Source organism: Radiomyces spectabilis, assembly GCF_025331425.1.
Source record: "Radiomyces spectabilis strain NRRL 2753 chromosome Unknown BYT42scaffold_17, whole genome shotgun sequence".
In the NCBI taxonomy this organism is placed as follows: Eukaryota; Fungi; Mucoromycota; class Mucoromycetes; order Mucorales; family Radiomycetaceae; genus Radiomyces; species Radiomyces spectabilis.
Window position 1 is genome coordinate 55,257 of NW_026251942.1, and position 23,836 is coordinate 79,092.

Here is a 23,836-nt window from a genome sequence, read left to right on the forward strand (position 1 = left end):
TTTTTCTCTTCATAAGCCAATCCGGAGCCGAGGCTGCTAGGCTGGTGGTTTCTGGTGATGATGGATGCCTGATTTTTGTAAAGCATTCGGGGTATGGCGAAAAATCGGTAAAACCATCTTCTAATGATAGGAGTTGGCCACTCTTTGAAGAAGATTGTTTTCCTTCCCGTCGGGTCTTCCGCCTGGGCAACTGACTAGCCATCAGCTTGCTCATTGTGCGGAAGGCGCCGGTTGGTTTGCTTTTTAATCGCAGCAAAGGGAAATGAAAAAAAAGGCAAGCTTTTTGCCTTTATTATTCTTTTTCTCAATTCTTTGTGGGTTGAATAGATAATAAATAAAAAGTGGGCTTAATGTCCTGTAGACGACTACACGCCACTTGATGCTCAAGCTATTTCAAGAGCGATCCGTTAAGCCAAACGACCACCTTAGCCTAGAAAGACACACAACAGGATAGATCTTTTTTATTTTGTTTGTCGTTCATCTGCTCTCTATTCAATAAAAACGATAAACTCTTCTTGTCCAAAAACCGTCCTTTTTATCCATGTGTTCTGCCTGCCGCAGCTCACTCTCGACTAGGCCACTTAGCCCAGTTAACGTCAAAGTGGCATATGGCTGTCACGTTCCAAAGAAGGAGGCCACACTTTAGCGTCGTTATCGTTCGAATCGTAGACCTGCAAAACCCGATGAGCAATGAGGAACTGTGTTGACGAATTCAGGCATAAGTGCTTTATTTTTTATAGTTGTATTTTGCTAAACTATTAAGTGCAGAAAAAAAAAGGGACTAGGGCGGGAGGGAGTGATGTCCTTCTGGAAGCTTTGGCGGCAAGGCATGACGGGTTCCAAGCTTTCCAATATGGCGATGGTGTTTCTCAGCATAAAGGCCCAATGCACACGTCACGTTACAGTTCGTGAATGAGGGGATTCGCTCGATCAGCATCAAGGTTTAACAGAACCAACACGGTGGCAAACGCGGCTGCGGCGTGGTTTACTGCCCTCAAAAATTGTACCTGACTGCGAAACATTATTCCTAAATCGAAGAATTCATCCCGGAAACCAGATTTTTTTTCTCTGTCATGCAATAGACGGCAGATTAACGTTAGCTTGGATTATCTTTTCATGTAATGAGCAATGGGTGACAGATATAAGCGGCTATAGGCTATAGGTGCAGTATGGGTTTTGGATAGGAGGTAAATTCACATCAGAGAAAATAATAAGAAATGAACGCCCGGCGTTGAATGCATTATATAAGTACGATCTAATCGGTAAGGTGATTAGTACCGCATTAGGATATTCAGAAACCACAGAAGAAAAAGATGGAGCCAATTGCAGATCTCACTCGGGAGGGCATTTGCTGCTGACGTACCACATACGCCGTTATATGGCGATTAATCTTGCCAATACGAGTGAAATGAAATATGAGGAATTCCAAAGACCCGCTGTTTGAACGATCGCACCTTTGACGACAAAAAACAGGGATCGAAGTATGAATACTTGTGAACAATTACTTTATAAAGGTTTGGTCTTCAAGGAGCAGGTCAGTCAAGAGTATATTAAACCAAGACGAATCTGCTCTTGCGACTGCTTGGTTTGACTTAACAGAATGCCCATAAAGTAGATTGCAGCAGATCGTTACAGCCGGGCAATCGCAGTTTACACCGAAACGATGGGTAACGTAGTTTCTTTTCCGATCAGAGTTTGTCCGAAGAAAGGGAATACCATGAGCCTTTACTGGAACCGGATAAAAACACAGCAACAGTACCTGATTGCGTTCAAGTCCAGCTTGGGCAAATTGATCTGACTGCCGTACGAACCAAACATGCGCACAGTGTGGTTCAGATGATTCCAGCATCTATATGCATAAAAGTGTATTTCTTTCCTTCCCATTCCTTGTGTGACTAATTAAGTATTACTCGGCAGCCACAAATTTTAAAACGGTGTTGGCCAAAAGCATTCAAAAAACCGACTTTTTCTTTTCAAGGGGCAAAAGTTAAAAACCCAAGTGGAGAAAGTGAGTACATCCTTTCCTCCTGGCCTCTATTTCTATATTTGCCATGTAAATAAAGCTATTCCTCTACTGGGGAAACGATCGTCAAAATTCTAGAGGATCCGGTCTGCCTGGAAGAGATCCGCAGCCTTTTGGGGTGCCATCAATCCGCTTCATGGGTTTCTTTTCGGAAATCTTGGCTAGTGAAGATAACACGGACCCGGATTGTTTCTTGCTGCTTTCTTTCTCGGCCACAGGTTCAGTTCGTCGTGTGCTCACTCCTCCTTCCGGCGGTAAATGGAACGTCTCGATAGCAAATCGCTTTCGTCGAAGTTTAAATGCGAGATCATTGCTGCCGCCAGCTGATAGTACCGACAATTTGGTGCTCGGCGGTAATAGCGAATTAAGCACAGGGACTTTTTGTACGTGGAAGAAGCCATGATAATTTTGCGTATACGAAGCTTCGTTATGTATTGCTGAACCTAATAAACATGAATTGATTGGTTTAAACGCATCGACGAGTGATTCACCCAAATTGATATCAAAGACTCACCTGCAAAGGATTCGATTTCAATGACTGCGTCTGCAATATACTCAATGCGTCGAATAAAGTTCGGATTCTCCTCATACAAATGAGCCGGAATTGTTACTACAGCAGCGCCAAACGAAAATCGTAATAATCCATGAAGCGCATGAAAGAACTTGAAGAGATCCTAAAACCGTTGAAGTTAGCAAAAAACTCGACTAATGTAAACTTTTCGATAATAAGCGCCTTACGTGAGGAGATTTCGATCGCCAACTGGGGGATGCAAGTGAGTGGATGCCGAGACGCAAAATATTACGTTGAGTATTGGCAGGTGCTGGTATCGCGGAACTGTGGTAAAAGGCACAAATCAGTCATCCGTCAGATTCTTTTATCGCGACAACAAAACAGCTACCTAAAGTTATTTTCTATGATGAGTTGTCGAATATCGTTTAGTAGTGTTTTGTAATCATCCGAATCCGGATCGTCAAACGAGTTTGGAGCATCGAGCAACGTAGTATTGGCTTGTTTAAGTAGTTCTTCCGGTATTCGCTTTGTGAGATCAAACAGAGTACAATACGGTACCGCAGCCTCGGCTTTGTCGACTGACGTAGCACTGTTTTTATCAGAAGGCACCGGAGGCGGGGTTGCTACAACATCCCACACAGAAATTCTCATTAGACGCAAGCACGACCATGTCGTTTATAAAAATTATCATACCAAGCTTGGCTTTGACACTTGTTTCAAACTTTTTAAGATGAGAATAGCGCCATGCAATCTTCATTCGGTCTGCATCGGCGTTGGATCGCGCGGTTCGTTGCTTTTCGTCCTCGTCTTCGTCCACATCGGCATCCGTGGTGGCTAACCACATAAGGTTACGGAGCATTTCACCGGAATCTTCATCGCGTGACGCTAAAGCACAGTGATGTTGTGAAGCCAATCCCTGGGCCATAAAGTACTTTAACAGCAACTGCGCATAGGTTGTCGCCTTGTCTTCTTTGATCAACAGTAGCGTGCCAACAGGCAAACCACCACCGAGAATATCGTCGAGCGACGGCACACCAGTCGATATTAACAGTTGACCGTTGTAGGCACTTAGTTTGGAGCCCGGAGGCAATTTCATTTGTTGATCGGCATTACGTTTTTTGAAGCTCATGATCGACGGTAAACTTTGGATAACAAAGCCCAAGGCTCATTCCTGTCATTTTACGAAACGTTTGGGAAGTGACTTGTGCTGTGACGATGGGTTGGGCGTGCGGAGTATTAAAAATCACTGGCTGCTTCACCGAAATTTTAGAAGTGGACGTTTGTTCTTGGTCTTCTCATGAAATGTTCCTAAAAAAGATGTAGTCTATCATAGAAATCTATAAAATATTGATATTCATGGTGTCTATAAAGCTCCCTGTTCCTCCTCCGAAGCTCTCAATCTCCTTTACAGGGTATCGTTTCCGAGGTTATATCTTTTTCTTTTTTTTTATCATTAACTGAAAGTTCTCCAAGTGATACGAGTCCGCCTGCCCAACGTTTGACTTTTAGGTTTTCTTTCAATAAACTGCATCATACAGTGTCAAATATTTTGGCCATATTGGTTTACTTTTTACTCGCTCACATCAACCGAATCCTGCAAAGTTAGGCTTTCAAAAAGGTTCGAGACATGAAAACTTGCTAATTTCCCACGTACAGTCTTGAAGCATCTAGTGTTTATCTTTTTTTTTTCGCATGACTCCGCATGGCAGAGAATAGGACAAAAAATATGCTCCAGCAACTGTTTTGTCTTCTCTTTTCATTTGTCTTTTTGCTTTCTTTTTCTCATCAGCATGACTATTGCTCAACAGCTTCGAGGTGTCTTTGTTCCCATTGTTACATTCTTCAAAGAGAATGAAGAATTGGATTTGGAAACGCTCCAAAAACATATCGGATATCTGGCGAATACAGGCATTAGCGGCATTATTTTTATGGGGTCCATGGGAGAAGCCGTCCATTTAAATGATGAAGAGCGAATTCAAGTGGTGAAGACCGGCGCGGAATACATACAAGCGAACGACCCATCCCTAAAAGTCATCGTGGGAGCAGGAGGCCCGTCTGCTAGACAAACTATCAAGTTAGCCAAAGATGCTGCTGCAGCAGGCGCCCATTTTGTGCTTGTCTTGTCGCCCTCCTATTATCGTGTCTCTATGACTGAAGTGGCCATCCATGATTTCTTTGTCCGTGTTGCAGATGAATCCCCTATTCCCGTCATCATCTACAATTATCCAGGTGTAACACAAGGAATTGACATTGGTGTTGACACGCTGGCAAAGTTGTCAAAACATCGAAATATTGTCGGAATCAAAGCAACCGACGGAAACATTGGAAAAATGGGTACTTTATCCCATTCCATCGATCCAAATGGTAAGTTGATGCGCACTCAATGCAATTTGATGGACACAAAACCATTGATGTATTATTACATGACAGAGTTTGCGTTGCTGGCGGGTTCAGCCGACTTCTTTCTGCCTGCCTTGACCTGTGGGGCGGTAGGTCTTGTTCCAGGATTAGGCAATATCATGCCACGAGCTTGCGTTCAGATCCAAAGCCTTTTTCAAGCCGGAAAGCTTGATGAAGCCTCAAGACTGCAAAGAACCGTCACCTTATGTGACAATGCTTTATGTCGTTGGCATGGTATCCCCGGTGTCAAGGCTTGTATGCAACGCACGCTAGGTTACGGAGGTAAACCCAGAAGTCCGCTCAAGGAACTGGAAGCAGAACTGGCACAAAACATTGTAAAAGCGGTTGGGGTAGGAATGGGCGTTGAAAAAGAACTTGCCACGCAATAAACCCAATGACGCATGTGAAAATCTAACCGAAATACAGTCACTGCATTTTTCATTTTTTGACACACCTGATATTGTAAAAAATGGGCTTCTGCGTATAATATGAGAGGTTGGTTTTCAATCGGCGTCGTATGACCGAGAAGTAGGCTCTTAACCCTATTTAAATCAGATAAAGATCATGATCGTAATATAATATTGGGGTTTTTCGGTGCAATCTTTCTGCACTTGCTTTTTTCTTCCGATTGTATTTTATTGTCAACTATCCATATGCGTACAAATAATCGTTGGACTGTCTCTCGGGATACCCTATTTCTCGGCACTTTGGGCATGGGACTGATCGCTTGGCTCGTCCGGCGTCAGCTAAGTGGTAAAAAAGGCGATTCACACCTTGAGCGAAAGACACATTCCTCGTCAGCCAATCCATCGGAACATGGCCACCTCACACAACCGGCGAAACGTGAGCGCAACTTTGTCAAAGTGATGCAGGAAAAAGTACGTGAGGAAAATGGCCCACATCATCATGGTCTCCGTGCCTTAATTTCTGATCAACATTTCAGGGACGCCGCGTCATTTTTTTCTACGGATCTCAAACAGGAACAGCAGAAGATTATGCCGCTCGACTTGCCAAAGAATGTACCAAGCGGTACGGCGTCAGTGCCATGACCGCCGACATTGAGCTCTACGACTTGAGTTATCTGGATACGGTTCCTGAAGACTGTCTGGTGTTCTTCGTCATGGCCACTTACGGAGAAGGCGAGCCTACAGATAATGCAGTCGATTTTTGGGATCTCATTATGGAAGAAGCTGTCGAATTTTCTACCGGCAAAGAAGAAGCTCCTCTAAAAAATCTGCATTATCTTGTTTTCGGATTAGGCAATAAGACTTATGAGCATTATAATTCGGTGTCTCGTACGGTCGATAGACGGCTAACCGAACTTGGGGCCACCAGGATATCGGAGCGTGGTGAAGGCGATGACGACGGGTCCCTCGAAGACGACTTTTTAGCATGGCAAGAAAAGATGTGGCCAGCCTTCTGTGATGCTTTAGGCGTGGAAGAAGGTGAAACTTCAATGGGTCCTCGACAGCTCGTCTATGCTGTAGAAGAATTGACATCATATGATATGGATTTGGTTTATCTCGGTGAAATCAGCGAACAGTTGCAAAACGGAGCGTAAGTGGGAATCATCTGAAAGAAGGATGGCACACCACCTTCATTGACGGATTTCGACCGGAAAAATTTCACAAGCTAACTTGTGATCTGTTACGATAGAAAATTGATTTACGATGCAAAGCGGCCCTACCTGGCTCCCATTTCTACATATGAACTTTTCCAGCAGACGAACGACCGCCACTGCTTGCATGTGAACATTGACATCTCGGGGACAAATTTGAGCTACCAGACCGGCGATCACGTTGCCATTTGGCCAACGAACAATGATACAGAGGTCCATCGACTTGCTTCTATTCTTGGTCTCATGGACAAGCTCGATACCGTGGTCATGGTGAAAGCAGCTGATTCCGCGTCTTCCAAGCCATACCCTTTCCCAGTACCTTCTACTTATCGTGCTATATTTCGCCATTATCTTGACATATGTGCCTGTCCCTCAAGACAGACCTTGGTGTCGCTTGTGGAATTCGGAACAGATGACCAATGCAAATCTTTTCTTCGGAAACTGGCCACGGATAAAGATGAGTATCGAAAAATGGTCGGTGATCCTGTACGTAACCTAGGTGAAGTTCTCGAATTGGTGGCGGCGACCGCTGACATCGACAGGAAGGATCGATCTGGTTTTTTCGCCTCGATACCTTTTGACGTGATTGTGGAAAATATGTCACGGTTGCAGCCTCGATACTATTCCATTAGCTCATCGTCCAAAGAAAGTCCCCACGTCATTTCTGCCACTGCTGTCACTCTGGAATACACTCCTGACAGCACCGCTGGTCGCGTTGTCTACGGTGTCAATACCAACTATTTGTGGCGTGTTCATTGTACAGCCAATGGTGTGGATGATGGCCGCGTGTATCCTGTGTACGACCTTGACGGTCCACGCCAGACACTGTGGGACGGTAAAGTAGCCAAACTGCCTATTCACGTGCGACGATCCCAATTCAAATTGCCGCGCAACCCCACCTATCCAGTTATCATGATCGGACCTGGGACAGGTGTAGCCCCATTCCGTGGGTTTGTTCGCGAACGTGCCCTTCAGAAAAGGGAAGGCAAAGAGGTTGGCCCTACTTTACTGTTCTATGGATGCCGTCATTCCCAGGAAGATTTTCTATACGCAGATGAGTGGCCCGGTTTATTTAACACGTTAGGCGAGAATTCACATCTTATCACCGCGTTTTCGAGAGATTCGTCGGAAAAGGTTTACGTCCAACATCGATTGCAAGAACATGGGGAAGAGGTATGGGCCTTGTTACAGCAAAATGCGTATATCTACGTTTGCGGTGATGCAAAGAATATGGCTCGCGATGTCAACCAAACATTTGTGCATCTTGCTCAACAATATGGAGAACAGATGGAGCAACAGGCTCACGAGTTTGTAAAAAATCTCAGAACTATCGGCCGATATCAGGAGGATGTCTGGAGCTGAAAAAGAGTGGTCTTCACTTCAACTTGAGCTTCGAGTACCGTGTGCCATCATATATTCCCCTTGTTACAAAAACGTGCTCTAATGTAATCTTTTCGTCCCTCTCTCTAGTTATTTCCAAATGCTATGAATACTTATAATAGAATTTACTGTACAACAAAAATGATTGTAATTTGCGGGTATTTCAAGTGTGTGCCAAGTGCGAATGACGTTCATGATTTGAGTTTCCTTTCCATCTCAAGGAAAGCTTTCATGCCAGGATCCATGTCCTCTTCCACATCTTCTTTAACAGATTTGCGGGATTGTAAAATAGCTGGAATAGGCTCTCCGGCATCTTGAAACCGTTTTCGAAGGGCTTTTTTCTTCTCATGATAATCCTCCATATCCTCTTGATAAAGATCCCATACGCTATTCAAACGCTGGTGTTAGTAAACTCATGCGTTGAATCTCAAAAAAGTCCACAGTATCAGCCCAATCGACTCACCAATGAACACACCCACTACAGATAGAAGTTTAGTAAGAAATTCTTGTATAAAATGATATAGGCATACCCAACCATACCTCATACAGCAATTTTCAGGGCTCTCTGGTTTCTGCGGCAACTCGATAGGCTCTCCTTTCAGAAGAACAATGTTTTTCGATTGGCTGGTCTCTTCTCCAGGAACCGGAGGCGGCAACTTCCTAGAAGGCTCCTCCAAGTCAACCACAGCAGGTAATTGCTCCTGGCGTTGCTCATGCGCATTTCCTGTCTAACGTGTTTGGTTCAGTATGACGTAGGGGTTATATTCTAGCATTCGCAGACAGTCTTACTCCGGGAGATGTTTCAAGAATCAGAGTCCACCAGCCCTTGTAGGGCGAATCACGAGTATGTATCTGCCTTGAACATGGATTATTGACGTTGCCTTTCGTTCGTCCGAGAATACGATGATAAGACCCGATGCGCAGCATGATGTTCCGAACTGTTCAGCATTGAGCGGATAGTCAAGTAAAGCCAAATGAAAAAAAAAAAAAAATGAAAAACCGATGCTTCTCCTTATTCGGCAATCACGTCGAACAAATTCCGCCAAATTTGTCATTGGGCAAAGCTCCCAGGTTTCCAGGAGCGATGGCAACCATTGCAATAACAGTTTTGTCACTGAAAAAGTCTGATGAAAATACAACCGGTAAGCTAAATAGGAGTAATAATGCATTTACAAGAAAAAAAAAAGGCAAGTGCTTCTAATGTTGATAGGTTGAATTAAACGCTGTGATTGGTATTCTGTCGTTGACTGGAAGACGTTTCTGAAAGAAGAGTAGAAGGGGATAAACCGATGGCCGATGCTGTCGGTGTTGATACTTCTGAACCACTCATGCTGCGCTGAATGCCTTTATCGTCCACTTTTCCGAGGAAAAATCCATCTTCGGCAAACGTACTATAGCTATTCCACAATTTGGCCACGTCCGCAGTAACGCGGGTCACCTGGAGACATCCCTGCTTCACGAATTTTGTCCAAGTAAAATCTTCCTCCGTCGAAATCGATCTCACGGATGACATCAATGCGACAATAGCCTACCATTTTTCACTGTAAATACCTCCTCCTTTTTTCCTTCTTCATTCGTTTGAGTCCTTACCTTGAAATAAATATTGGTATCTTCCCAAAATTTTCGACTTGTTTCTTTTCGATTTTGTAGATTCAATAAAAGCGGTGATTGAGAAACAACTTGGGCATTCTCTTTGCATATTAGAGCTTCCAAACTTTTATCCAACGCTTGCGTCATTTCAGCCGCATAATCAATAACTTGTAATAATTCATGTAATCGCTTTTCAAGGGAGGCTGATATCTTTGTAGATAACGCTTCGTCAATCGACTGTCTCAATAACTCCACGACGTGAAATGATCCTGTCACCGCCAACTTGATGTGACTATATAATTGCGAATTATCTTCGGTCGAAGCTGGAGAGGAAAGAGGAGACATTGTAGGGAAATGTGAGAACTCATTCTGGGACCGTCCTTGCGCTACAGATTGGTAGAATGGTGCAGACGCAATGCCTACAGTGCCGGGATTGGATGAAGTGGGTGTAGATGATGTGGATTGCATGTTAACGGAAGGATCAGATATACTGGGAAAATAAGATGGGGTATTAGGTGAAGATGTTTGCTGAAGAGCGGTGGCGGCCGCGGCGGAGGGCAGTGATAAAGAAGATACGATAATGGTCCATGCGTCCTTGAAATCGATCATGGCACCGTGGATATTCAGCAGTAAATGACGGGCAAATTTTCCATCGAGCTCCTTGATAATGGTGGATGAGCGCATTTTGAGCATTTTACACAGTTCCTTCTGCGTCTTTATACAAGTGACGGCGACCTTGCACAAATCCGATAGACTCGGATAAGGATCAGTTTGCTCCAAAACAAGGACAAGTTTCTCGGCCGTGATCTTGGATTCTCGAAGGAGAGGAGCGAATTCAGCCACCAACTGATCGTTCACGATACAACGAAGGGAGCGTTGAACAACCTGCTGAACCGACATTGAAGCGAATATGACGGTCTGACAAGCGTCTAACAGCGACGGATTCAACCATTTCGGACAAGGATTCCGTGTTCGATTCACCTTTTGCTGTAAATATTGTTCTACATCGTGGTCTGCACACGGCTTTGTACGATCCAACAATTGGTGTCGATTCGGAGAGGCACAAAGTTCACTCACGGCATTATCCGAAGCATGGGATGGGAAATGCAATGGCGGAATGTTGGACATGCAAACTGGGGTTTATTGCAAGCAGAATTATGGAAGCTGCAAGCAGTTGCTCCGGGTTCAAAGGAGAGCTTTGCAGAAAGAAAAGCCGACGCCATGCACATCAACTGTGAAAGGCGAGTCACGTGTTTAACTCAGACAGGCCTCTTCCCGAGTACGGACAATTTCTAGTAATTTTTCCCTCTCTCTTTTTTTATTTTATCCTTTATCACCTTTGCCGTACGAAGACCAACAATCTTCAAGATGGATCGTCCGTATGACAGTGCATCACGATATCGTCCGTCTGTATTTGATCGGCTAGGTAGAGTACAAGATCCTATCCATGCTCGAGACAGACAAAGTCGTCCAGAATATCCAGGAGACTATCAACGTCATCCAGTGGATGACGGTATGACAAGACCGGAACCTATTCTTTCTCGACGACGATCTTCCGAATTCAGACGGTTGCCTCCCAGAGGTCCGATCGACATTATACCTGAACGTCATATCAGCAGATACTCATCACCGCCGCCCTTCATTCCTTCGACAGTTTCACACCGTGACGACAGACACAGAATGGCCTTTCCATATCAATCTCGTCACGAAGTATCGCCTAGACGATCAAGTCAAGATAGATTGCGCGAACCCGTACGAAGTGATAGATACCGTCCGACTTATGGAGAACCGAAGTCGCAACGTCGACGCAGCGCGGAAAAGGTAGAACGAGGAGCTTTTGTAACCAGAGGAGGACGAACCGAGAAAAGAGTAAAATGTGCTGAAATCAACGTAGATGGGGCCTTTGGATTCGCAACAAAACGATAGACGTTTGGATGATCGAAAACTGCACAGCAGCTCGTCCTATCGCCCATCTTCCTACCCGCTTGAACCGCAACGTATCCAACCAGCACATCCAGAGAGAGAACGCATTAGTCATAACGACATTCGTTACGGGCATGCTGATCGTGGTGAACGAAATGCATCACAACATGAACGTGGATCTAAACGCCAGTACGATACATATGCGACAACCGATAGCAACCAAGTTTCACAAGAAGACAGTCATCGAAGTGATAAGGGCCATCGAACATTGGAAAGAGCGTCGGCACCCACACATGAGACGTCTGCAAGCACGAAAAGGGAGGCATGCGTAAGTAGCGTGGAAACTGGTGAGCAAACAAAGATTGCGCAAACCGTCGAACGTGCAGGATCACCCCATGTGGTCGATGCCAAGTCAAAAAACAAGAGAGACGAACCACGAAAAAGACATGCAACTGTACGCAAAGCTTCGATGAAAGAAAATGTGATCTCCTTGGATCTTGATGACGATGAAATTATGCGCCCAGATTGGGGTGGTGATTCCGAAGACGAAGCGCAACTGTTGGAGTTGAAAGAGAAAGAACGACCTCCGTCGCCACGTGTACCGTCTGTGAAGGATAAAGAAGAGTCGAAACGATCTCGCTCGGAATCATCATCGCAAGCCGTACCTCAGAACAAAGTACCGCCACCAGCATTTGACGAGCCAGCGTTAAATAAGAAAGACAGCGATGAGTTACCCCATCCTTGGCGACAGGTTTTATCGAGAAAGGGTCAAGTTTACTATCATAATCCAGAGACAGGGAAAAGTGTGTGGGATAGGCCCACGATTAGGTCCTCAGCCACAAAGGATATCGACCCTAGTCGCGCCAACCGATCACGTTACCCCGATCCAGCCTCTCGACAAATGGAAGATCAAGTCCCCGCACCACAGAAAGTTGGAGGTATTCGTGCGGACACAACACGTTGCCGTGGAAGAGACGGCATATTATCACGAGAAACAGTGACGGAAACCACGATGACGTCGGTTCGTCGTGTTGACAGTGCGCCCATTGTTAAGCGTCCTCGCTATGATGACAGAAAGGATATGAATTTCCACGATAGAGACATCGAACGACGAGAACGACGAGAACGACCAGAACGACCAGAACGAACTGTTAGATATGAAGATGTTTATCCTCGACGCCGTCCGTCTGTGCAACGCTTCCCGTCCACCGCGGCGCCAAACGCCCCTTTCTTGTTTGATGATAGACGCCGTCGCAGTATTGATCGAGCGATGCCCTTGAGTGATCGCGGCAGATCGTCTTATTACAGTGATCGGAACGTACCAATACCTCGTCGTGATGAACTTTTTCCTGAACGACCTAGACGTGGGGATATAGGATATATCGACCGTGAATTGCCACGTGGAAACGAACCCAGAATAGACTCTCCAAGAAGGCGAATTTACCGGTAGACCCTATGTCATAAATTCCTCGTTTCCTCTACTTGACTTGATCCGGGACAATTGTTTTTGTGGCTGTGCATCCAGAAGTTTTATACTCTTTACTTTTCCCTGCATTCCGAATTTGTTTGCGATGTCGCAGTTTTAATCAACTCTACATCTTGAAACTCATTTTTACAACGCCAGTGATCCTCTTGCGCACTTTTTGGGTTCGCATATCTCTTCCCGATATTTACGTGGACAATACTTTGTGGACCTAGAAAAAAGGGGGGAAAATAAGGAATGCCAGTAACGAGCAGTAAGGAGGATCTTGCTGTGGCAACAGTTATCGATAGAGATTTCGACGAACACCTTTGAACTGGTTTTTGCCCGGTGCCGAGCTATCGTGCCAGTCAACTCGCAGCGTGGCCGTAAGCGTCTTTATTTTTGATATGCAGTATTGATTGACATTTGCTTTGCTTGGATGATGGTATCATGTCATTTTTAGTCGCGTTCGCGTTATGCAGTAGCATCAGAAATCTTTTATGGCTGTCGTTCCGTCTTTTGGTTGAATCGGGCGATCATTTCAGTCTGTTAAAGCTTCAGGATTCTATACTAACCCTGCCGATGTTATATGTAGATGTGACTAGGGCCTCGAAGTCATTCTTTCTCTTCAACGGCTTGTTGAGGGTTTACCGGCTCTTCAAATCTCATTGTCTCAAAGCTATTTTTCCCATTTTCACGAATAAAAGCATGGACCCTTTTAAGAAACGTGCATTCATATGGTAAGGCTGCAAAGGCATGTTGGCTTTGTTCGTCGATTTGAGTGTTCAGCGACGAAGACAGCTGTATCAGCTCAAAAACTGTGGAGATATAGTAGAGATAACGTTCAAGAGCAACTCAGTAATCCTGCTTGTCTTGTCATGGCCGAACAAGTTCACTGTATTCCCGGACAGACAATTCATCTGGAAAATCTCCGGCATCATAGGAGAGGTCTTCTTCCCTTGCTCCATTTTACCTCTTACGCCAACTTGAGATAAATAAAAATAATCTGGTAGATGCACTGTCGACAAAGAAGGTGGTATTTGCGGTTGTAACATATGTAATAGGTGTGTAGAGCTCGATTGTCAGCAACAGAGCACGCATATATTTGACTCTCAATCTTTGATAATACTTCTTCTTTCGATACCAATAGGTTATGTGCGAGGTAAAAAGTTGTTTCTTGATATCATATGGATGACGGGTGCTTCGATAAATTTTTCACAGTTCGATTGTTTTGAAAGAACAGTGCCTCAGCTGGTGCACACTGAAACGCGAACTTTGAGAGTTATCTGCACCTACGCAAGAGGGGAACATCCTACGAATGCACGCTTAGTGAATGCAAAAAAGACATTATACAGGTACAGCCCGAGCATGATAGCGCAGAGAAAATGCACGCAGACGAGGATGGATGCTCGGTGATTGGATTAAAGTCGTATAATGATGAATAGCTTCAGGTTCTATTTCTCCAAAAACAGTAATATTCTGACAATCAAATTCAGCTGAATCCCGGTTTGTTAAAGCTCCAAATTTTCTGGCGTCGTTTATAGTCATTTTATCTGAAATAGAGTGACTTGAATTGTACTCCGTCACACCGATCGTCAAATTAGGCGACAATAGGGGGGAGAGAAAATGTCGGTGTGGCAACCCTTTCCTATAATTGGTCAAGGCGGGTCTTTTGCGGCCGTGGTTTCCGAAGAATTTTGCCGCTTTGAAAAAAGTTCGGAACAAGTCGGAGTTTTGGCACAAATGCCTCATACTAATTTATGTCATACAAAATACCCCATTTGGTTAATATCGTCTCGTTTCATAATTTAACTGTCACAGATCAACAATAAGGTCCGTTTTATTCCTTCGCATGGATTAGGAAGTGTCATTTCTTTGTATTCAATTCATTTCTATTACCTTGTCTATGTATTGAAGTAAAACCTACTTCTTATATATTCAATTGTCATTTGATCGCTGCTGAAAACGCAACAAAGTACACATTTTTTCTTCTCACTGGCGTCTTTTTAACTTGCCCTCGTTTGAACATCCAATGTTCCATTGTTCTTTCGACGTCCTTATTGCATATCACCTCGATTTCACCAGTTGACTCTCGATCACTCTCTTAAGCTAACACTTTACCCACTTGATTAATTAAATCCCATATCGCCCTACGACACTTGTTTATGGCCATTGAAACTGTCTCGGTTGTCTGTGCCGTTCTGGGCGGATTCATCTTGCTATACGGATTATGCTCCCTCATTATCAAAGAGAAACTATATATTTCAGAAGCTTGTAAGTTTAATTTGGGGATTTCTCTATGGGGAGGACTGATAAACTAAATTTCGCCCGATGAATTAGCGGTCGCAATTGCTTGCGGCATCATTTTTGGACCTCTTTGCGCCAATTTCATTAATATCGATGACTGGGGTGGAAATAAGGAAGATCTCACGCGCGAATTCTCGCGAATCGTGATTGCCATCCAGGTAATTAAATGTTTTCTTCATTCGTCGAACACAATGCATAATATTTGCAGAAACCATCGTTTACTATCGTGTGATCCACCCTACTCATGTCTTTTTCTTTGATTTTAATTCGCAACAGGTCATGGCAGCCGGTGTGGCGCTTCCAAAAGCCTATCTGCGAAAAGAACTCTTGTCATTGACCATGCTTTTGATTCCGGTCATGATTTGGATGTGGTTGATCAGTGGACTTTGCGTATGGGCCATGATCCCAGGGTTAAATTATGTATGTTCGTCTATCACAGTTTGATTTCATCATGTGGGGTACTTAACATGGATGACTAGTTGGAAGCCTTGATGATAGCCTCCTGTTTCACTCCTACTGATCCTGTAAGTAGCGCATTTATATGTCCAGAGTTTCTTGTGTCGCCACGTGCCTAGTCTCATTCGCCTCATTCGTCTTCTTTTTTTTTTCCTTGATTCTACTAGATTTTAGCGAATTCAATAGTCCAGGGCAAATTTGCAGAGAAACGTGTGCCGCCTCATGTTCGTAATATTATTTCCGCGGAAAGGTAAGATGAACTTGCAGATAAAATCTTGAGGCATAGAAACGAATCTCATCTGTATGACTTAGTGGTGCCAACGATGGGTTGGGTTACCCATTCTTATTCCTTGCCATCTATCTCATCCAAATGCCTACGGGAACCGCCATTGGCAAATGGGCTTACGGGATTTGCGCTTTTCAAATCTTGCTTTCAATTGTCATTGGCTTTGTCGTGGGTTACGCTGCGAGAAAACTGCTTAAATACTCGGAAACCCAGTATGTTTTGGTGTTGGATTTTCCGGAAAAGACTTTGTAACTCATGTTCGCATTTCATTAGCAAACTCATAGATAAAGAATCCTTCCTGGTATTCTCGGTGGCGCTAGCAGTAAGTATAGAAGACTCCAGACCACTGCGGGGAACACAGATCTGATGATGATTGCTCTGTAGTTGTTTCTAATGGGCGTGGTCTCCATTATCGGAAGCGATGATTTGCTGGCTTGCTTTATTGCGGGAAATTCGTTCACTTGGGATGACTGGTTCCGTCAAGAGACAGAAGATGCCCATCTTATGAATGTGGTGGATATGCTTCTCAACCTAAGTATTTTCGTCTACATCGGCGCCACTATGCCTTGGTCTGCCTTTGGAAATGCCGATCTTCGACTTAGTGTGTGGCGATTGGTCGTTTTGGCTATCATGGTACTTCTGTTCCGACGATTACCCATCATTGCCGCCCTTTACAAATGGATTCCTGCCATTCAAAACTGGCGCGAGGCTTTATTCACTGGCTGGTTCGGTCCTATCGGTGTGGGGGCCATTTTTTACTACACTGTGGCCATCCAGAACTTCTCACCTACGGGCCCGAATGCCCACGCTCGCGAAGTGGTGGAACCGATCATTTATTTCATGGTACTAGCTTCTGTCATTGTTCACGGAATTACTATTCCTCTATTTCACATGGGAACTTTCGCCGGCCGTACCCTAACTCGTACAAGTGTCACATCGACGAATACGCATGTATTCTCTAAATTTGGTGGAGAGATCTTCAAGAAGAAAACCGTCACTTCCACGGAAGGTCCCGGCTATCGCGAGACCACGCAAACAGTAGAACAGGATCTCGGTGATGCGCCAGTAATGTCGGGGCCATCTCAGCCGCCTCGACAAACGGCTATCACTATTGTTACGCCAGATAATGTTCCTCATCGTTCTGGAGGACCGGGTCAAGAACGATACCAGCATGAAGAATTTGAAGAAGATACTGACCCGGAGGATAGTACTTTATATTTGCCCATGAATCATCCAGTGGAAAAAACGGTGAATTAATCTGCATGTGTTTTTCCTTTGAATGATTATTCCCAACTGGTTTGCATAATTACCCCGCATCATCTTATTTTCTTGGCATGATTACATAAACTATAGAATCATTGTATGACGCTCAAAAGAGCCCCCTTTGAACTCTTTTTAAATAAAAAGAGAAGCCGTGAGATATATTACAGAGAATGTTATAACTGGGTAGAGAAAAAGCTACAAAAGAGCGACGAACTATTTTTCCTATGGATACAGAGTGACGGTAAAAACAACAGCAATAAAAAAAAAGGGTGTTGTGTGTGTTTTTTTTTCTCTGGCTATGTGGTGCTCTGCATTGCCTTTCTTGCTATCTTTGCAATTTTGTCCACTTCAGATTTCGGTACTTTCGATCGTGCCAGGGCCTTCAGTAAATAATGCCAGGTAAGCCTATTGGGGGTCACATCCTGAGCTTGCATATGTTGATAGACCAAGAGAGCCATTTCCGCACTTCGGAAAATCGAACAACCTTGCATCAAAGCGGTGTAAGTGACAACGCTGGGTTTCAGTCCTTCCGAGCACATGTGTTTGAAAATGCCGATGGCTCTACCAATGTTTTCTTTGGCAAAGCATGATATTAAGGTGGTATAAGTGTAAAGATCCGGGTTGTGGTAGGTGGTCATTTGTTGAAAGAGGCGATAGGCATGCGATGAGTTGTTCATTGGTATGGTAGTGACACCGTCGGCGTCCGAAAGACCAATCGCTTCCAATACGTCGGCCGGTACACCGGAGGTCTTGCGAGTTGATCTATCGGCCTTTTTTCCACAAACCTTTAGCAAACTACTGTAGGCACGCAGATTCGGTTCGATTCCATCTCGCTTGATCGCCATGAACACACGGTACGCGATGTTGACCTCGTTATTCAATACTAAGCCTCGTATCACCATCGCCAACGTGATATCGTCCGGTACTCCATTCTTGCGCATCAGTGCAAACGCTGACAAAGCGGCCGGGATCTCGCGACATTTGAATAAAGCGTCAATCAGATGATGTTGTGCTCTCAGAGACGGCGCCGTGTCGGAATTCAACATCTTGTGTAAGCCGAAATTTTCGTAAACCTGATCGACATTTTCCGCTTCGCCAGATGCTATCACGAGATGGTTGACCATGATCTCGTTGACAAGTTCCGCATTCTCGTCGCATAATCGATCGAAAAATGCTCGGCCTTCGTCCAACGCTCGCTTGACCTTGACCCACATCAACGCGGCCCGAAACTGATCGTCCATTTTCCGAACGTCCATGTTTCTCTCCTCGAACCATTGACTTACGAGTTCTTCCGCCAAATCCAACCGTCCGTGTCGAATACTGTTGACCAGGATCGAGGTGGCCATGACTGGATTGGGCAACTGATTGATTCTGTCTTTGGATCGATGGTTCAGTAATTTGACCGCACTGTCGAAATCGCCCGCTCGACCGTACGCGTCCAGTAATGCTGCATAGGTCACGCTGTTCGGCCAGATACCATGTCGTTTCATTTCGTCAAATAAGCGTTTCGCATTGGCGGCGTCGCCTTTTTGTGCCAAGCTTGAAATTAAAGATGTATAAATATGTACATTGTAGTAGCTGCTGTCGTCGTTGGAAGGACCGGCTGCGTTTGCTCTTTTGATCGATTTAAGGAATTTCATGACGCCGTCGGTAGTGGTATCCTGGGATAAAGCGTACACCATCACAGAATAAGCCCTGGTCTCCAAAACTACACCGTCCTTTTGAACCCCTTCCAACATGAGTTGTGCTGCTTCCGCAGTCGCTTCAAGATCGTGCCTGCGACTGGAGGCGAGTGCCAACGATGTGTAGTGCGTGGTGGAGGGTGTCACACCGATCTCTCTCATGTAACGAATGAAATTGATCGCTTCTCGTACTTCACCGTGCCTTGCCATACCGTATAAAATTTGTGAGCAGCACATGGAGCTGATGCTGAGAATACCATCCTTGTGTGCCTTCTTGATTTGGTCCGCCACGACCAACATGTGCTTGAGACCATTTGGACCCGTTTCGTACTTTAGAATATTGAGCAATTGACCGTAATGATTGATGCGCATGAGATGTACCACGTCCAATTGAACCATTGCTTCATAAATTCTCCACGCTTTCTGCGGGTCATATTCACTTCCTGTATACAGTGCTGCCCTGAGCGATCTGAAAATTCGAGCTGGACCGAGCTGCTTCCGGTGATCCGTCAAGTATTTCAGTAATTCTGTCAAGTCACAACGTCCTGCAATTCGACGGGGCTGATAATATTTATCTGGATGAACCTTGTGCTGTTCACCGTTCTTTGGGAGCGATCCATTGGCACCGCTTTCTACTTCCACGAGACTCTGCGCCCTTTGTGAACTGCTGGCGGACATGGCCGATCGCGTTCGAGTTCGGAATCCGCGTTGGTGTTGCAAATTCGATGGTGAGCTAGCGGAAAGTGTCGATGAACGAGTGGTTGCTGGTCCGTCGACACCGACGCAACACCAGAAAAAAGGCAGTTCGTGATCGCTAGAATGGCGTTTGGTAGATGAAGGTTTTGCGGCTTGGCGAGAGAATGAGGAAGTGGTTCGCGAAAAGGTTCGGACATTGGTGCAGGGAGGTTGAGGATGAGGAGATAAGATGATGTGAAAATAACGCAGCCAGCTCCGTTGGTAATGTTGTTGCAAAGCGCAGGCGACAGCGGACTTGCTTCCTCCCACAGGAAGAGCAAGGGCGGAACGCATTTAGGTTTTGTTTGTCGATCGTTCTTGTAGGGATGTATAGGAAAACCAGACACCGCAAATAAGTAACGATAGCAAGCCAATGAAGAGAATGCAGTGCGATTCACGCAAACTATATTGGGTATCTATTTGAATAAACAAAAAATTTACGGGCACCTTGACAGGGACTCCTTTTTTTTTTTTTATCAAAATAGAAATTGGGAAAAAAAAAAAAAAAGATGCACGTCCGTCGCTGCCGCCGGACTCAAAGTATGACGTCAGTCACCAGAGATTGCACATAATGGGGGTTCTGCTAAATGCACATAGAGATTGCACATAATGGGACTGCTAAATTATCACTTAAAATTTCATTTTTTTGGGTGACGTAAGCTTATGTGAATTGTGACTTTTTATGTGCATGTAATGATGATCCGACAGTGTATCACTTTGAATACTTACTGTAAAAGGAGCTATGATATATGATGTTAGTCAAAAGGTTATAGATCAATTTTTGTGAGCAGCACTTACACAAGTTATACGAAAAGAAGTTTATAATCGGTTAGACAATAGTTTTTGCATATGTCTTCATGGCCGAGGTACAGTGGCGGGAGCTTGGCTCTGTGTTTTGGTTTTATAGTCACCAGATAAAAGTGACTGTAAGTTAGCTGGAGTATGGTCGGACGAGCGGACGAAGGAAAAGAGAAAAAAGGTACAAATAGGATGCTTTGCTGCTCACTATAAGTGGCAAGAGCAATGTTGTAAGTGTTTGCAGTTAAAGCACAGTAAGGAATCATAAACCAGAAAGCTTGAAGGCGTTGAGGTGCGTCAGTGCTGTTCAGTGTTGTAAAAAGTATTTTGACAGCCGTCGTTGCCAAGAGTACTAAATAAAAGTCCAATTTATCCTTCAAATGATCCAGGATATCTGATTTGACCAGCTGCCACCCCTGTTCGTTGCCTTCGACGCTATGTGCGATCGCCCGAAATCCACAGTTCCCATCCACTTCAAGTCTGAACATCGAAGAGGTTGACTTGTGACTGATGAATGAATGTACTACGTTCAAAGGACCACCTACCGTTGACCATTTACTTGGCAAAGAAAGTTGAGAAGAAGCGTTTTCTGGCATTACTGCAGAGGCTGTCAGCTAAGGAGAAGAACTGCAATAATCAACGCACATTAGTACATTCTCGTATAGATAAAAGCATTACTTACTCAACAGCTGATGCCTGTAGTTCTTCATATCTTTGCTTTTTCAGCCTTTTTTTCTTCAATTCCAGAATGAATCAATCCTCTTTTCGTGAATGTCGTCCCCTTTTTTTTCTCTCAATTACAATATTAACAATGGAATTCCAGAATTAACCATAACTGTTCATACAGCATACCACCGACACTTAATTTCTTTGGAGAGGGATTAAGCTTCTTCTTCTAACGATTATGCGACTGCGGAACTGGTCTAAGCGGTGGATCTGATTAACGTCTTCAAGTGAATTTACAATTTGTTCTATGTTGTATATCTTTTACGTGACTTTTCTTCTAAACGGTGCCAGGAGGTCGTTTGTACTGTACTGCTTTCAATAACCGCGTCGTGTACACTGGTTTCTGACGATTCTTGCGCAGGGTACATATGCTAACATTGTAGGATGAGTTGCATAGAGAATCGGTCGCCTCGTGAAATTGTGTGCCTGCTTCATGCCTATACACAGTGTTTCCTGTAACCAAGTTGAGGGCTAACAAAGAAACAGTGTGCAATAGTTGCGATACTACAGTTCATGCCTGAAAAGTAGAACACTCTCACAATGCTCATGTCTCTGCAGTCACCACATACAGCAGATCATCTGCAAAAACAATTCAAAAATACATATTATAATATGGTTGAAAATTTGTCAAGTAAGGACAAGTTTATTCTCGAGTCATCAGCATGCATGCATGTCCCAACAAAGATGATGAATGCTGATATATGAAAGCTCGAGTCTGTTTTTCCAGACGACTTGAGTGCGCATAATAATTTATCCTTTGATCTCTGTTTAAATGCTGTGTATTTTTGACAGCATTGAGTTGCCATTTTTGCTTGTAAGGGGTCGTAGTAACTGTCATGTAGCATCGCCTTTTCATCTGTCGTATTCATTCATCCTTTGGAACCGGTTTCCCATATAAGGAAGATCGGGAATTGTAATTCTACTAGGATCACATTTTTCCTTCAAATGTAAAAGGGAAGTTGTTCTCTCCAAGAAACAAGCTCATGACAAGGTTTGATGATAGAAACCAATTGAGGGGCAGTAATTTACTTGTTCATATATAATGTCAGATAACTTGAGTAAGTCATCCCTGGAATGTATGTGGCAACGTGACTGAATACAAGGTTGTGGAATAATTTGCATACTCCACAGCATTGATATTGCTTTTCCAAAATTTGGTTGATGACGCCTGTTATCATGATAAAAAAAATGAAAAAAAGAAGACATCAATTTATGCTTCGAAGTTTTCGTTTTGTCGACTTGCAGCACAGGAGGCATTCTGATCGGATAGCAATGCTATGGTAGGAACGACCTAATCGAGGCTTTGGATTGCTTGGTGTATAACTACTGCCAAACTTTGTTTACATACAAACCATCTCTGTGCATTCCGATGGGTAGCATAACAACACGCTCTTGAGCTTCGTTTGGACAGCTTTTCTTGGCTCTCCGATTCAGGCCCTTTGCATGCAGATATTTAATTTTGCTGATAAAAATAATTAAAAAAAAGCAGATCGTCAGTTTGGGATTGGTTTTCAAAGAAAGTGCACCGGTAGTTGCAAGCATGATTTGTTCATCGCGAACCTAATATGGTAGCCTCACCTTGGCTACACAATTTGCTGGTCCGATATCGTGGACACTGATTACGATAGTTTTTTCACGTTGGCACTTATGAGGACAAATGACAGGGTGAGGCAAGGTGAAGGGCATGATACTCTATCATCATCTGAGGTTAATCTGTCTTTATTCACTCAATAAAGAAGTAGTCGATACAGGTTGTGAGGACAACTCTTCCATGGTATGTATGATGTGGCACTACATACACAGGTCAAAGACAAAGACCTCAATGATTGGCAAAGGTATTTGTTACCGTGATGAATGCAGATACTACAATGTATCCGGTGGAGAACTGGTTCTGTCGGCATAAGACCGACATGGCATGCATCCACAGGCTATGTAGTGAAGTAAATGCCATCCGCATTACCATTGGTGCGTCGGTATATTAATTAATCACTGGAATATGCTGCGCGCTTACTGTAGGCTCGTACGAAGAAGAGCGGATTGGACCTCTGCTCTTTTGTCGAAGCAAGAAGGCAAAATTATTGTTTTAATACAAGCAGAGCCTTCGACCTTCCTTGGAAGTCCTTCCGGGAGCGGCGGCAGTGGAATGATGCGGACGTGGATAGATTGTATGATCTACATTATTTTATCACCGTAAGGGTACCTGGTTTTTGACAGAATATTGAGTGTGTTACAGTACAGTAATTAACATTCAATGTAGGCAGAGATAGACCCTGTTGCTCAAAAGAACAAAGACCGAATATTGCTAGGATATTTGTCAACCATGAGACGGGCTACTCAGTGTTATGGAGATTCAACAAAATTTGACTAAAGAACATCGGCCGGTCGACGTTGTCATGTTGCATTGGGTTACCTTAATGCAGCGTGTTTACCTTGGCAAATGTTTGTCCAATTACACCACGACACTCAACGTCAAAAGCCATTCAAATTATAATCGATTACATAAGGACTTCAAGAATAACAACGTCAGGCGCGGCGGTCAGCCTGGTTGCTGTTATGGCTGAGATTGAGTCGTACGTTAGATAAAAAAAACCAGTGGCATTCACTACATAAATTATTGGGGGGGGGGCCATTAAGATGCGTAGGCGCTTTTTCTAAACTCTGAAATACAATACAAAA

At 44.2% G+C, this 23,836-nt stretch overlaps 9 protein-coding genes across 9 annotated transcripts; 5 read left to right on the forward strand and 4 right to left on the reverse strand.

Moving 5' to 3' along the window:
• Positions 1 to 1,803: 1,803 nt before the first annotated feature.
• BYT42DRAFT_588191 (Elongator complex protein 4) lies at positions 1,804 to 3,823 on the reverse strand. The gene is made up of 5 exons (XM_051570244.1): positions 3,228 to 3,823; positions 2,923 to 3,157; positions 2,762 to 2,858; positions 2,538 to 2,697; positions 1,804 to 2,466 (listed from the first exon to the last, which is right to left on the reverse strand). The coding sequence occupies exons 1-5, from the start codon at positions 3,661 to 3,663 to the stop codon at positions 2,090 to 2,092; spliced, it is 1,305 nt and encodes a 434-aa protein (XP_051418526.1). The 5' UTR covers positions 3,664 to 3,823; the 3' UTR covers positions 1,804 to 2,089.
• A 3-nt stretch (positions 3,824 to 3,826) lies between these two features.
• On the forward strand, positions 3,827 to 5,468 carry BYT42DRAFT_588195 (uncharacterized protein). Its single transcript, XM_051570245.1, has 3 exons — positions 3,827 to 4,152; positions 4,244 to 4,898; positions 4,965 to 5,468. Exons 2-3 carry the CDS (start codon positions 4,325 to 4,327, stop codon positions 5,321 to 5,323), a joined length of 933 nt encoding a protein of 310 aa, XP_051418527.1. The 5' UTR covers positions 3,827 to 4,152; positions 4,244 to 4,324; the 3' UTR covers positions 5,324 to 5,468.
• A 119-nt stretch (positions 5,469 to 5,587) lies between these two features.
• Positions 5,588 to 7,914, forward strand: BYT42DRAFT_595911 (NADPH-dependent cytochrome P450 oxidoreductase; the record flags this gene model as incomplete). Its single annotated transcript, XM_051570889.1, has 3 exons — positions 5,588 to 5,812; positions 5,878 to 6,491; positions 6,591 to 7,914. 3 exons carry the CDS (start codon positions 5,588 to 5,590, stop codon positions 7,912 to 7,914), a joined length of 2,163 nt encoding a protein of 720 aa, XP_051418528.1.
• Positions 7,915 to 7,995: 81 nt separating this feature from the next.
• Positions 7,996 to 9,003, reverse strand: BYT42DRAFT_145628 (oxidoreductase-like protein). Its single transcript, XM_051562266.1, has 4 exons — positions 8,722 to 9,003; positions 8,473 to 8,660; positions 8,396 to 8,410; positions 7,996 to 8,319 (listed from the first exon to the last, which is right to left on the reverse strand). The coding sequence occupies exons 1-4, from the start codon at positions 8,857 to 8,859 to the stop codon at positions 8,124 to 8,126; spliced, it is 537 nt and encodes a 178-aa protein (XP_051418529.1). The 5' UTR covers positions 8,860 to 9,003; the 3' UTR covers positions 7,996 to 8,123.
• BYT42DRAFT_145557 (uncharacterized protein) lies at positions 9,004 to 10,758 on the reverse strand. The gene is made up of 2 exons (XM_051562264.1): positions 9,523 to 10,758; positions 9,004 to 9,460 (listed from the first exon to the last, which is right to left on the reverse strand). The coding sequence occupies exons 1-2, from the start codon at positions 10,648 to 10,650 to the stop codon at positions 9,149 to 9,151; spliced, it is 1,440 nt and encodes a 479-aa protein (XP_051418530.1). The 5' UTR covers positions 10,651 to 10,758; the 3' UTR covers positions 9,004 to 9,148.
• A 132-nt stretch (positions 10,759 to 10,890) lies between these two features.
• Positions 10,891 to 12,895, forward strand: BYT42DRAFT_618369 (uncharacterized protein; the record flags this gene model as incomplete). Its single annotated transcript, XM_051572278.1, has 2 exons — positions 10,891 to 11,343; positions 11,417 to 12,895. The coding sequence occupies 2 exons, from the start codon at positions 10,891 to 10,893 to the stop codon at positions 12,893 to 12,895; spliced, it is 1,932 nt and encodes a 643-aa protein (XP_051418531.1).
• Positions 12,896 to 13,126: 231 nt separating this feature from the next.
• BYT42DRAFT_145576 (uncharacterized protein) lies at positions 13,127 to 13,682 on the forward strand. The gene has a single exon (XM_051562265.1). The coding sequence runs from the start codon at positions 13,358 to 13,360 to the stop codon at positions 13,649 to 13,651; it is 294 nt and encodes a 97-aa protein (XP_051418532.1). The 5' UTR covers positions 13,127 to 13,357; the 3' UTR covers positions 13,652 to 13,682.
• Positions 13,683 to 14,866: 1,184 nt separating this feature from the next.
• On the forward strand, positions 14,867 to 17,391 carry BYT42DRAFT_145526 (Sodium/hydrogen exchanger family-domain-containing protein). The gene is made up of 8 exons (XM_051562263.1): positions 14,867 to 15,181; positions 15,248 to 15,372; positions 15,491 to 15,634; positions 15,694 to 15,738; positions 15,838 to 15,920; positions 15,983 to 16,168; positions 16,230 to 16,278; positions 16,341 to 17,391. Exons 1-8 carry the CDS (start codon positions 15,073 to 15,075, stop codon positions 17,211 to 17,213), a joined length of 1,614 nt encoding a protein of 537 aa, XP_051418533.1. The 5' UTR covers positions 14,867 to 15,072; the 3' UTR covers positions 17,214 to 17,391.
• Positions 17,392 to 17,515: 124 nt separating this feature from the next.
• Positions 17,516 to 19,579, reverse strand: BYT42DRAFT_505429 (uncharacterized protein; the record flags this gene model as incomplete). The annotated part of the gene is made up of 1 exon (XM_051565027.1): positions 17,516 to 19,579. The coding sequence occupies one exon, from the start codon at positions 19,577 to 19,579 to the stop codon at positions 17,516 to 17,518; it is 2,064 nt and encodes a 687-aa protein (XP_051418534.1).
• Between the last annotated feature and the right edge of the window lie 4,257 nt (positions 19,580 to 23,836).